The 14,110-nt window shown below is 39.1% G+C and overlaps 1 protein-coding gene across 3 annotated transcripts in view; it reads right to left on the minus strand.

The window, feature by feature from the left end:
- The window catches only part of SVEP1 (sushi, von Willebrand factor type A, EGF and pentraxin domain containing 1), a 573,162-nt gene that overhangs the window by 286,667 nt on the left and 272,385 nt on the right, over positions 1 to 14,110 (minus strand). For all 3 annotated transcript variants that reach the window (XM_082255001.1, XM_082255000.1, XM_082254999.1), the window contains exons 6-10: positions 11,779 to 11,958; positions 9,886 to 10,083; positions 7,595 to 7,713; positions 1,902 to 2,031; positions 503 to 610 (exon numbers count right to left, since the gene is read on the minus strand). In XM_082255001.1, the coding sequence (XP_082111127.1) occupies positions 503 to 610; positions 1,902 to 2,031; positions 7,595 to 7,713; positions 9,886 to 10,083; positions 11,779 to 11,958 (735 nt within the window). The remainder of the gene's footprint in view (positions 1 to 502; positions 611 to 1,901; positions 2,032 to 7,594; positions 7,714 to 9,885; positions 10,084 to 11,778; positions 11,959 to 14,110) is intronic.

Below are 14,110 nucleotides of genomic sequence, written 5' to 3' on the forward strand. Positions count from 1 at the left end.
TGCAAAAAATTAAAATTACACAGGTGATCAAATACCACCAAAAGAAAGCTCTGTTTGTGGGAAAAAAAGGACGTCAATTTAGTTTGGGTACAGTGTCGCACGACCGCGTTATTGTCCGTTTAAGTCACGCAGTGCCGAATCGCAAAAGCGGGCCTGGCCATTAAGCAGCCAAATCCTCCGGTCTGAAAGTGGTTAAGTAGCACCTGCAGGTCTTGTCCCTCTCCAGTCTGTGACAGTGACATAACAGTGGAAGAAAAAGTTTCCCAACTAGAGAGGAACCAACAAATAATGTGAGGAAACTCAGGCTTCATGACTTATCAAGCCATTTTGTACGGTAATTTGATTGATTTTAAATTCTAAAACTGGCTGAAGGTCAAGTATAATAAGAGGGCTGTGTGACCCATAAATTATCAGTGTTACATGTTTGTTTTATCAGAATAAGCTTTGTGATGCTAATATTTGCAGAAATAAAGAACAAGAATAAACATTTATTGAAGCTCACCTGAGTTGTCGGAGAACTGTGGCTCTTCCCATGTTGCACCTTGCTTGTTGTCAGTAGCTTGAATTGCTGGAGGTGACCTGCATCTGTCAATAACAGGAGGGTCTACATCTAAAAAGACATACAATACAATTTAGTTATTATTCAACCAACCATGTACTCATGAGTTCATAGCTCATTTAGTGAAAATGGAGAGTGTAAAATCTGATGCAGCTCTGCAAAGAAACCAACCAGCTTCCATTTATTTGTTAAAGCCTAATTGAACAAGTTGAAGTTAGAAGCTGATTGGCTACAATGCACAGCTGCACCAGATTTTGCACTCTCCAGTTTTAGTAAATCAACACCATAGTATACATTTATGATGTGCCATAGTGTGCAATTGTACATAATCACTGAAAATCTGTTATTTCTGTGTCTACATGGAACAGTTTAAAAAAAGCAGAACTGGCAAAGATGTTCTTATGGGTCCTTTCACATGGGCTTTCCACCTGGTGGACTCTGCCGATCCCCTCTTACTTTGCAAAGACAAATCTGTCGGATCCCCGCTCTCCTCTATGGTAGATCGGATGATAACGGACCGCCTGTTTATCCGATCCTATCCAATCCGTTCCTCCAGAAGGATGGAAAATAGGGTTTCAATCCATCTGGATGTCACGGACAGGATCGGATTGGATAGCAGCGGTGTCAGCGGAGATGTCATCGCTTATAAACGCTGCTCCATAGAGGTACATGTAGCATTCGATCAGGTCCGCCTGAAGAACTGACAGGCAGACTTGAGGAAAGCCCATGTGAAAGAGGCCTATGGGAAACTAAACTCTCAAAATCCGAAAAGGAAAAACATAATAAAGTTTATTTACTAAAAGAGCAGAACATTATTATGTTAAAAACTATGTACACTTTTCTCAGTAAATGAGGTGAAGCTGTATTCACTCTGAATACCAAATCATGTACAAACATAAATCAAGTTTTATATTTTATTTTCCTTGGGCATGATTGGATGTGAACCTCACCATTTGAGCATACCTTCACCATATGAACTAAGCAAAGGGCACATTCGCCTTGGTAAGTGAACATCTGCTAATCCAATGGTAAATCAGTCCTAAAGTATGCCAGGGGCATTATGATCCGACTATGATGAAGTAGTAGGTATTACTACATGCACAGGGTGGATTTCATCATAGAAAGAATCAATAAAGGTGTAAGAATTATGGCAGAAGATTTAGAGTTGTAAAGAGTGAAAGGTGAAGGTATGGAAATGAAGAGGGGCAGATAAACTGCAAGGACAGATCATTCAAATGTATTCATTAAGATCGTTTTTTTCTTCAACAGGAATGTCAACTACAACATCCCCATACTATATATACACACATATGAATAGGCCCACATAATGCTGGAAACTTACCTATTACCTTGATGTTAAATGTGCAGATTCCTTGATTGCCAGAACTGTCAGTTGCTGTATATGTCACAGAGACATCACCAATTGGAAGCATGTGAGGTGGTAGAAAGGCTGGGCTAACCTCAATCGTCACCTACAGACATATGGAAAATACAAAATTTGAGAAACAGTTTTTAACCCAGTATTGTGCACATGTATGCATATGTTTATCGTTAAATGATTCAGTAATACAATAATTTATCAGTTCTGTCCAATGCCAGACAGGACTGATAACTTATAATATTTCTACAGGCAGCCTCCTAAACATCCAAGCCTGTCAACATTTTAAGTGCAGAAAGACTTTTGAGTACCATTATGTTGTATCAACCAGCATCACATACATTGCCTTTTCAAAAATGACAACTTTTCTACTTAATTTCTCAATCCAAAAACAATTGCTACTATAATGGGGAATGTTTTATTAAAATTGCCCTGACATTAGAAAATATCATATTTCATTTATAAATGTTCAAACCTTTGTAAAATCTTCAATACGTGTTTCTCGAACCCCCTAAAGGCTGTAGGCCAGATTCACATTAATAAAGCCTCGTACACACGTACCGATTGTTGGACGTAAATTTTCGGCCAACGTCCGATCGGCCGATTGTCGGCTTGTTAGTATGATGCTTCCGACAACTGACTGCGACTTTTCGGCCGAACAAAATCTGGTGTGCATGCTATAAAATTTTTGTTGGCCGTCAGCAGAACGTCCGATTGTTCGTCAGTCAGTACAGATTTCGGCAGACAAAAATGTGATGAGCAAGACTGGGCATGCTCAGAGAAGAAAAAACACACGGAAAGTAGACCAGAACATGACATCACTTCTGCAGTTGGTTGTTGTTGGCCGACAAAATTTGTGTGCAGTCTAGAGCACATTTCAACCAACACAACAACACTGGACAAAAGACGGCCGATCGGTCGGCCAACAATCGGTGCGTGTGCACGAGGCTTAAGTTGCAATAACATACATGTTACTTCAACAAGCAGTAATGCTTCTCCCCTAAAGCCAGGCACTGGGAAATTCACGTGACTAGAGTACCCTTAGATTAGGCAAGTATAGGCATCTTTATTTTGCAGGGTAGTAAGTATGGGGCTTAGAATGGGGGTGGGAGCTGATTTAAGTTTATTTAGGTTTTAATCAGACTATCACTTTAACAGACAGAGCTCAAGGAGCAGATAAGATGTTTTTTTAACAAGTGTTAAAACAGTTTAAAGACAGCAGTTTAACTAAAGCAGTATAACTAATAAGTAGTATGATAATACAACAATCAGTGCTAAATAATATGCACTGTTACTGTATAAATGACACTGGCAGGAAAGGGGTTAATACTGGGGGTGATGGGTTAAATGTACAGCTATGTCTGCTTGCTAACTGTGGGAGGGGGAGGCTCTGTGACAAGCAAAGAGAGATCGGTGTTTCAGCTTAGCTGAAACACACAATCTCTCTCTGCCTGTCTGACAGAAGAGCCGCCTGCTTTGTTTACATAGGCAGGAGGCTCTTCTGTCATTGTCTCTGAAGATTGCGTGGTCTCACTCTTGCTGTGTCTAATCTCGCCGAGACTGCGTGCACATAATCACGTACATGTACGTGATTATGCGCAGCCGAGCCGCCCTGCCGCAGTAAATCTGGGTGGGGCGCTCGGCAAGTGGTTAATACCTTTTCATCCAGTCCTCATTGGCCCTTCTCTCTTTAACTCCTTATTTTGCCCTGTACCACCTCCACCCACTAACTCAATCACTGCCTAAGAGCTAATCACTTCAAAACAAGACGATATGCATATTATGAAGACATTTCCAATATACAGATATCTTCCCTACTTAACATACCCTTTCTAACAGCATATTCAATACTTTTCTTTTGATCCGGCTACTACTGAAGAGGTTGCCAAACTTTTCTCAGGTGCCCACCTAACCATATGTCCCTGGATACTGTTTCACTAGAATTGCTATGGTCACCATCTTCTTCTATCCTATGCTCTTTCACTCACATCTTCAATCTCTCCCTCTCTACTGGCACTTTTCCTTCCCTACTTAAGCATGCACAGGTCACCTCCCTACTTAAAAAGCCCTCACTGAACCCCACCAACCTGAACAACTTTAGACCATTCTTCTCACTGAAAACAACCTTCTTGACTTGGGCTTGTGCTCCCAGCACTCCACAGAAACTGCAATACTTAAACTCACTATTAATTTACTAACTGCTAAAACCAATGGGCACTACTCCAAACTTTTACTACTAGACCTTTCTGCAGCCTTTGATAGTGTTGACCACCTAATATACTCCACTCCTTTGGCCTCCGCAATTCTGCTCTTTCCTGGTTCTCCTCCTATCATAGCATTCCCTTAGTGTTACCTACAATTCTGTCTCCCCCATCTCTACTTCCTTTTTCTGTAGGGGTCCTCCAATGCTCTGTTCTTGTACCCCTTCTCTTCTTACACCTCCTCTTTTGGTTCAGCTTCTTTATGCCGATGACACCCACATCTGTCTCTCTACTTATCACTACACTCCTGTAGACTCACATTACTAACTTACTAACTGACTTATCAACATGGATGTCACACCACTGCCTCAAACGAAATCTTTCTAAAACTGAGCTTGTAATATTCCCTGTTTAAGCCTTCCTCCCTTGACTTTTCCATAAAGATCAATAATACAAGTAGCAGTGCCTCTCCTCATGCCGGGGTAGTCAGTGTAATCTGGACTCTGACCTGCCCTTTCCTTTTGGCTCCAAATCCAATCTCTGTCAAAAGCTTGTAGACTTCACCCCCATAACATCTCTAAAATTCTCCTCTTTTTACATTATGAAACAGCCAAACTACTCATTCACTCTCTTGTTATCACTTTGACTGTTGCAACTCCTTTCTCATATGCCTACCTCTACATTGGCTATCCCCTCTTCAATCTATCAATGCTGCTGCCACACTCATCTACCTTACCAGCCACTCAGTGTCTGCTCCCCCGCTCTGCCAATTTGGGGCACTGGCTTCCGATTGTCCAATGAATTAAATTGAAATTACTAACAACAACATACAAAGCCATTCACAACTCTGTCCAGAGCTACATCACCAATTCTGTCTCCAAATATCACCCAAACTATCCTCTCTGCTCCTAATAAGACCTTCTCCTCTGGGACTCTCTACCTCAGTCTGTCCGGCTATCTCCCACTCTGGTCACCTTTAGGCGATCCCTGAAAACACATCTCTTCAGGGAAGCATATACTGCCTTGAACAACTGAATCTTTAACTCTTCAGCTCATCCTACACAGTTATTACCTTTTGTACCCACAATATTAGATTGTAAGCTCTTTTGAGCAGGGCCCTCTTAACCCTCTTGTATTTTATTGCATTGTAACTGTACTGTCTTCCTGTATATTGTAAAGTGCTGCACAAACTGTAGGTGCTATATAAATCCTGTATAACAGTAATAGTACCAATAATAACAAAACAAGAACAAAACGCATGTCAACACATCAGACAAGTATAAACTCAGCCTAAAATGTGTACACAGGGATTCATAATCAAAGTTCCAACCCTCCCAAATCTTTTTTTAAAGTGGAGTTCCAGCCTCAAAACTAAATTTTGCCATTTGTTTTAAGTAACCTGAAAAAGAATTGGATAATCACAATTTTTTTTTTGTTTACTTACCTTGTTTTTAAAGAAAATATACTTACCTTCCTTCCACTTCCTCCCTCTGCGGCCGTGGCCCGCACCATGACTTCCTGCTTGCATGACGCTCGGCTCCCAGGAGTCAATGCACCTGCACCGGCCCTGCTCGTCACTTCCGGTGCAGGCGCGTCATTCCCTGCTAAAAAGCTTCTGGGCATGCCCAGAAGCTGTGCAGGGATGATGCGCCTGCACCGGAAGTGACGAGCAAGGCCGGTGCAGGGCATTCTGGGACTCCGACGTCACCGAAGAGGACACCGAAGAGGATGCTCCGGCTTCAGCTGCCCACACCTGAGGTGGCAGCGCTGGACAAGACATTTTCAAGGTAAGTATTTCTTCTAAAAGGTATGTGAAACAGGGGACAGTTCAGAGGCTATCGTTGCTGAAATGTGCTAGCCCTGACTGTCCCGGGTATTTTTATATAAATTTTTTTTTTCAGGCCAGAACTCCGCTTTAATGTAACCCATTTCTGTAGTCATTTTCGCATGCTTGTGCCAAAAGGTATTTAAGCCTAACTTCAAGACAATTTTACTTATTTATTTTTTTGTTTTTGATAGATGAGGAAAAAGTTAATATCAGGTTTTCGTTTCTACTTGTGACCCCACTGGGGGAGGTTCTCCTTAATTTCTTGTTCCTTTAACCCCTGTTTATGATCTGAGGGGAACGGCAGTCATCAGTTCATGAAGGCATGGACAGCAATTCTGATATTTCTATAGCTTATAACCCTTAGCCTGCTCAACAAAAAACTTAATTGTGTTTTTGTGCCCCATTTCAAGAAATTTACGCACAACTAAAAACGTAATTGTGTTTTTGTGCCCCATTTCAAGAAATTTCCCATCACTATCTGTTCTACTGGAAAATGGTTATCAATCTCCTCATTAAGACAACAATAAAAACAAAACATAGGATCCAACCATTGCCTGGAATCAGGTTTTAATTTAATGTGATAATCTCCTACAGGGAATATAAAATATAAAAGGCTTATCTATGTCTGAGATTTTTTTTTAATGAATCCTTTTTTTTTCATTTCATTTACATCTTTTTCCAGCGAGTCGTAATAAAGAGTGCCCTATAGAACTGACATGAAAATGAATAAATTATTAACGATAAAGTTACAGTATAATTACACATTACACAATATTAAAGAGTTCTTTTTTGTTATTAATTCAATCTGTCATACAGTATATATAGTATGTCTGCTATAATGTATTCTATTAAATCATTTCGTATGGAATTAAGGTGAAAGAGTTTTCTAATGTATAGATATCAAACAACGGGCTGCTGTGAGCATATGATTAATAGATTTTTGTACAGAAGGGCACAGAGTCTTTAAAGGTTAAAGATAATAAAAAGTGAAAAGGATTTAAAGGGGTCATTGGGTTAAATTACTACTGTTCATGTTAATTATGTCCCAAACGTGGATGTACTTTCTTTTAGGTCGGAACTAAAGGGTGAAAGAAAAAGTTAAGATGCCTGTTACCGAGTAACAATATTGCTTTATTTTCTTTTGAGTATACAGAAAGGTTAAAGCTGGTCGTACACTGATCAAAATGTGGCCGTTTCAGAAGGAATTGGATGAATTTTGATTAGTGTGTAGCATTTGGGACAATATTTTACCAGACAAGGAAACATGGGTATCTCATCAACAGCAACACAAACAGAAATAAAAAATACTTTTAGATAGTAGAGCTGGGAAAAGCTAAAGCCTCTGTCAGATTCATTTTGCTGTCCTTGTCCCTGTTGTAGATTTTCTCTCACTCCCTGCCTGGAGGAACCATTGTCAGCTGGACAGGAAGTAAAGGTTAATTTCTCTAACGGAGCATCTGTTAGCACCGCAAACCCGCTAGAATTTCGAATCCTTCCTACCTATTATCAAAACTAGTAAAAATCATGAAAAAAATAATAATATATGACATATTATTTCTATAACTACATAGTCAAATAATAACAGCAGAAATTGTCAGTACAGAGGGTTTGAAATCTTTTGCAGTTACCTCTTCTCCTGAATTATCTCTGGCTTGTGGAATTTCCCAATTGACTTGGGCTGCATTCTGATGCTGAATATTTTCAATATGAATATCATTTGGACATGTGATTTCGGGAGGTTCAAAATCTGTAAAATAGAGAGAAAGTGGATGAACAGAATGAAGAGTAATGCAGAGTAATACAAAATGAGGGAATGAAAGAACGGTTTAGTATTTAAAAGTAGAACAAGATCGTTATTTAACATTAAAATTTGAATGAAAAAAAAAAAAAAAAATATATATATATATATACACACACCCACACAGTATCTCACAAAAGTGAGTACACCCCTCACATTTTTGTAAATATTTTATTGACAACACTGAAGAAATTACACTTTGGTACAATGTAAAGTAGTGAGTGTACAGCTTGTATAACAGTGGAAATTTGCTGTCCCTTCAAAACAACTCAACACACAGCCATTAATGTCTAAACCATTGGCAACAAAAGTAAGAATACGCCTAAGTGAAAATTTCTAAATTGGGCCCAATTAGCCATTTCCCCTCCCTGGTGTAATGTGACTCGCCATTGTTACAAGGTCTCAGATGTGATTAGGGAGCAGGTATGTTAAATTTGATGTTATTGCTCTCACTCTCTCATACTGGTCACTGGAAGTTCAACATGGCACCTCATGGCAAATAACTCTCTGAGGATCGGAAAAAAATAGTTTTTGCTCTACATAAAGATGGCCTGGCTATAAGAAGATTGCCAAGACCCTGACACTGAGCTGCAGGATGGTGCCAAAGACCATACAGTGGTTAAACAGGACAGGTTCCACTCAGAACAGGCCTCGCCATGGTCGAGCAAAGAAGTTGAGTGCACATGCTCAGCGTCATATCCAGAAATTGTCTTTGGGAAACAGACATATGAGTGCTGCCAGCATTGCTGCAGAGGTTGAAGGGCTGAGACCATACACTGCATACTGCATCCAATTGGTCTGCATGGCTGTCGTCCATGAAGGAAGCCTCTTCTAAAGAGGATGCACAAGAATGCCACAAACAGTTTGCTGAAGACAAGCAGACTAAGGACATGGATTACTGGAACCATGTCCTGTGGTCTGATAAGACCAAGATAAACCTATTTGGCTTGGATGGTGTCAAGCGTGTGTCGCGGCAAACAGGTGAGGAGTACAAAGACAAGTGTGCCTTGCCTACAGTCAAGCATGGTGGTGGGAGTGTCATGGTCTAGGGCTGCATGAGTGCTGCCTGCACTGGGGAGTTACAATTAATTGAGGGAACCATGAATGCCAACATGTACTGTGACATACTGAAGCAGAGCATGATCCCCTCCCTTCGGGACTGGTCTGCTGGGCAGGATTCCAACATGATAAAGACTCTAAACATACCTCCAAGACGACCACTGCCTTGCAAAAGAAGCTGAAGGTAAGGGTGATGGACTGGCCAAGCATGTCTCCAGACCAAAACCCTATTGCGCATCTGTGATGCATCCTCAATGGAAGGTGGAGGAGTGCAAGGTCTCTAACATCCACCAGCTCCGTGATGTCCTCATGGAGGAGTGGAAGAGAACTCCAGTGGCAACCTTTGAAGCTCTGGTGAACTCCATGCCCAAGAGGGTTAAGGCAGTGCTGGAAAATAACGGTGGCCTCACAAAATAACGACACTTAGGACCCAGTTTGGACATTTTTATTTAGGGTGTACTCACTTTTGTTGCCAGGGGTTTAGACATTAATGGCTGTGTGTTGAGTTATTTGGAGGGGACAGAAAATTTACACTGTTATACAAGCTGTACACTCACTACTTTACATTGTAGCAAAGTGTCATTTCTTCAGTGTTGTCAGATGAAAAGATATAATAAAATATTTACCAAAAAGTGAGGGATGCACACATTTTTCTGAGATACTGTGTGTATATATATATATATATATATATATACACACACTTTTTTAAATTTTGTTTCACTACATGAATAAAATTTATAAACTGCTGACAGCAAAGAAAAATCAAGAGGTCCATTTAGTCTAGTCATTAATATTTTCAAAGTAAATAATATAGATTAGCAAGGACTAGCATTTGCTTGACTACCTGCATAACTACAAAGGACAATATTTTGTTTGTAGAGATTAATTGGTCTCTTATGGGCACAACGATGCTGACTAAGAAATTTCTCTTATCCCAGTTGTAATTCATGGGTACATAGTGTGTACATATGTACTGGATATATTCAGAATGATAATGAGCTAAATGCATGCATAATAGATTTATATCAATACTCCACATCAGTTTAGATGACTTAATCTGACCTTTGCATATTCCGGCTTGGACATCTTCACTCCATTTACCATTGGAAAGACATGTAATCTCTTCTCTGACTCCAGACAATACAAAGCCCTTTTGACATCTCAGATAACAGACTGATGCATATGATGCGGGCGTTTTACCACAAGTTGTTGGTAATATTAGGATATTTTTAGGCTTTTTAAAAACAGGACAGTGAATCTCTGCACAAAAAAAAAGTAGTTCCAATAGATAAAAAAACAGAAGAATAATATTCCATTTGAATATTCCATAACTTCTTGACCATTAACTCTAATTGGTACTATTTATATTATTTTAAAATGTCTTACTAACCTAAGCAAAAGTAAATGTTTTTTTTTGTACGTACAGTGCAACAATATAATCAAAATCTTGCAATGAAGAATCGTGTTAATTTAAAGTGTTCTAAACACAAGAAAAAAAATACAATATATTACAGTATATCAGTCCTTATTATGAAGCGTACCAGTCCTGACTGCTACATTATTTTTTATTGCTATTGCCCTTTTTACTTGATAATGTTTTGATTATCCTGCCAGTAACACTCTCTTTATCTTAGTGTAACAATGCTCACTCATTGTACTGTATTCAAGGTAGAGTAACACTGTCACCCTAGAAAAGGAAATTCAATTATTATATGTATTAGGATAAAAAAACATCCCACTCTGTACAATAGAGGGGATATGTTCTATTATTTTATAGACAGAGTTCTATTACATTATAGTCCTGGGTTCAATAAAGTGGTCAAAACTGTCAATGGGATTATCCAAAGGGTCGATAAAATGGCTGGGAGTCAATAGGGGGGCAACAAATGATTAAAAGTCAATTTGAGTCAATTATTCTTTTGAGGTCCCTGTGGAGCTACACACTAGTTCCTAGTCCAGAAGGTGAGGTGGTTAGCGGCAAGTGTTATAAAGGTTGGCTGGTCAGCCATCAGCGAGAGTGAACTTGAGCTGTCTATCTATGTGTTGTTACTAGCCCCGTTTTTCTGAGTGCTTTGCATTGTATGTCTGTGACCTTCCATTATTATTTTAATATTATTATTATTTGTAGTACTTTTATTTAATGTAACATTTATCAAACTATCTTCATAAGAAAAATGTTTGGGGGTATAAAAAGAATTACACACTTCATGGAAGAACTGATGAGATTGGAGACCAATGGTATAGACAATAGGGTTGTTTACTAAAGGTGTACTTTATAGTCCCGGGTTCAATAAAGTGGTCAATACTGTCAATGGGATTATCTAAGGGGTCGATAAAATGGCTGGGGGTCAATAGGTGGGTAACAAATGAGGAAAAGTCAATTTGAGTCAATTATTCTTTTGAGGTCCCTGTGGAGCTACACCCTAGTTCCTAGTCCAGAAGGTGAGGTGGTTAGCGGCAAGTGTTATAAAGGTTGGCTGGTCAGCCATCAGCGAGAGTGAACTTGAGCTGTCTCTCTATGTGTTGTTACTAGCCCCGTTTTTCTGAGTGCTTTGCATTGTATGTCTGTGACCTTCCATTATTAGTTTAATATTATTATTATTTCAATTACTGTTATTTAATGTAAAATTTATTAAACTATCTTCATAAGAAACATGTTTGGGGGTATAAAAAGAATTACACACTTCATGGAAGAACTGATGAGCTAATAAGATTGGAGACCAATGGTATAGACAATAGGGTTGTTTACTAAAGGTGTACTTTATAGTCCAGGGTTCAATAAAGTGGTCAATACTGTGAATGGGATTATCCAAGGGGTCGATAAAACGGCTGGGGGTTAATAGGTGGGCAACAAATGAGGAAAAGTCAATTTGAGCTGTCTCTCTATGTGTTGGAGACCAATGGTGTACACAATAGGGTTGTTTACTAAAGGTTGTCTAAACTTTGAAAGTATACCTGTGCAGCGTGGTTCCCTCGTATCCCATTGTGCGTTTCCTTGACAAACCAGTTTAGAAGTCCCTTCCAACTTATATCCATCCTTACAAGTTACAGAGCACACAGATCCATAGGATGCATCACTGGATGTACAGTTTATTCTGCCATTTTCAATCTGCCGCAGTGCTGGACATGTACGAACTGTAAAAAAAAAAATCACAATACATTATATATTCCCATGTTCTTTTAGATCTGTTGTCCCTTATGTGCTATTAGCAGCCCCCTTGTGCTTCGAAAATGGAAATCAAATGACTCACCAAACATCTCGGAAATTTAGTCATGGTCCAGCAAAACTATACTTATGGGCACCTACTGGCTATTAACTCCCTTATTCGTGCAAAATCTGAGCAGGCTTGGGTGAACTTTACAAGCCATGATAGGTTAATGAAAGTAATATAACTGTTGAAATGAATATACCACTGTTATTATTGTCTATATGCGTACCATATCCACGCACTGTTTGAAATGCTGAAGTGCATTGGTATCTTGACTTGTGTACTTACCCTGTTTGAATACCCTATAAACTTTTCAATATACGTTAATTTAAAAAAAAAAAAAAAAGCATTTAGTGAATGTACCACAAAGAAACAGTGGGGAGGTTTCCCCCATCCACCTTGAATGTGGGGATGGGAAAGCGGGTCAGTTTTTTTTTTTGTTCAACCCCCTGTAGTATGGTCAGCTTAAAAGTCACAATGCCTCCTAATTTACATTTCCTCTTTTATTTCTTATTTGCATTCTTTTAAGTAAAGTTGTTGCTGGTGATCCCCCAAGTATAACTTTACCAGTTCTTACCATACTAAGGTTGGCAAAAAAGGTACAGTTGTCCTTTAAAGGATAATAATACAAAGGGATAGTTATCCTTTAAAAAGAGGGAATATATTTTTTAGTCTATTTTTGATTTGTTTTGACATTTTTCTAGTGATTGATCTTGATGGACATGTCTTCTTTTCCGTCTATATAGCTATGAAACCAATAGCTGTGGAGGACATTTTAGTAAAATACATGAGCTAATTATCCATGGAGTATATCTAAAATTGTTTCCCAAAACGGCAAGCATTCCTTCTCACACATTTACTAGTGAAGTTTTACGTTTAAAAAAAAAAAAATCGAAATTCTTGAAGGGTATTGAGTATTCCATGCTACTCTTTACCTATAATTAGTTGAGTTTCCATGAAAAGATCCTAGTTTAAATGCTAAACTCCAGCCATATATAAAAGACACAAACAAATGCAGATATGTAATAAATAAAAATGATTAAACATGTGTTTTGTGCTTAATATAGTTTTGTCTTTTTTTAAATGCATTCATATACACTCACCGGCTACTTTTTTAGGTACACCTTGCTAGTATCGGGTTGAACCCTCTTTTGCATTCAGAACTGCCCTAATTCTTCATGGCATAGATTCAACAAGGTCTTGGAAACATTCCTCAGAGATTTTGGCCCATATTGACTTGATAGCATCATGCAGTTGCTGCAGATTTGTCAACTGCACATCCATGATGTGAATCTCCCATTCTGCCACATCCCAAATGTGCTCCATTGGATTGTGATCTGCTGACTTATGAGGCCAATGATGTACACTAAACAAATTGTCATGTTCAAAAAAAATGTTTGAGATGATTTGAGCTTTGTGACACGGTGCATTATCCTGCGGGAAGTAGCCATCAGAAGATAGGTACACCGTAATCATAAAGGGATGGAAATGGTCAGCAACAATACTCAGGTAGGTTGTGGTGTTTAAACGATGATCAATGGGTAATATGGTGTCCAATGTGTTCCAAGAAAATATCCCCCACACCATTACACCACTACCATCAGCCTGAACCGTTGATACAAGGCAGGATAGATCTATGCTTTCATGTTATTTAGGCCAAATTCTGACGCTACCATCTGAATGTCACAGCTGAAATTGAGACTGATCAGACCAGGCAACATTTTTCCAATCTTCTACTGTTCAATGTTAGTGAGCCTGTGAGAATTGTAGCCTCAGTTTCCTGTTCTTAGCTGACAGGAATGGTACCCGGTGTAGTCTTCTGTTGCTGTAGCCCATCTACTTCAAGGTTCATCTTGTGTATTCAGAGATGTATCACGTCTAGATGTCTAAATGCATTGAGTTGCTGACATGTGATTGGCTGATTAGCAAATTGGTTTACCAGGCAATTGAAAAAGTGTACCTAATAAAGTGGCCAGTAAGTGTAAGTATCTGAATTTGACTGGGTATCAGTCTCTTGCAGTCTCGGTATAGCAACGCTCAGACTGGAAAAGTGGTGGCCAGTCCATCCTGTGATCTTC

The sequence above is a fragment of the Pelophylax lessonae genome (assembly GCF_965119305.1).
Source record: "Pelophylax lessonae genome assembly, chromosome: 1".
Taxonomy (NCBI): domain Eukaryota; kingdom Metazoa; phylum Chordata; class Amphibia; order Anura; family Ranidae; genus Pelophylax; species Pelophylax lessonae.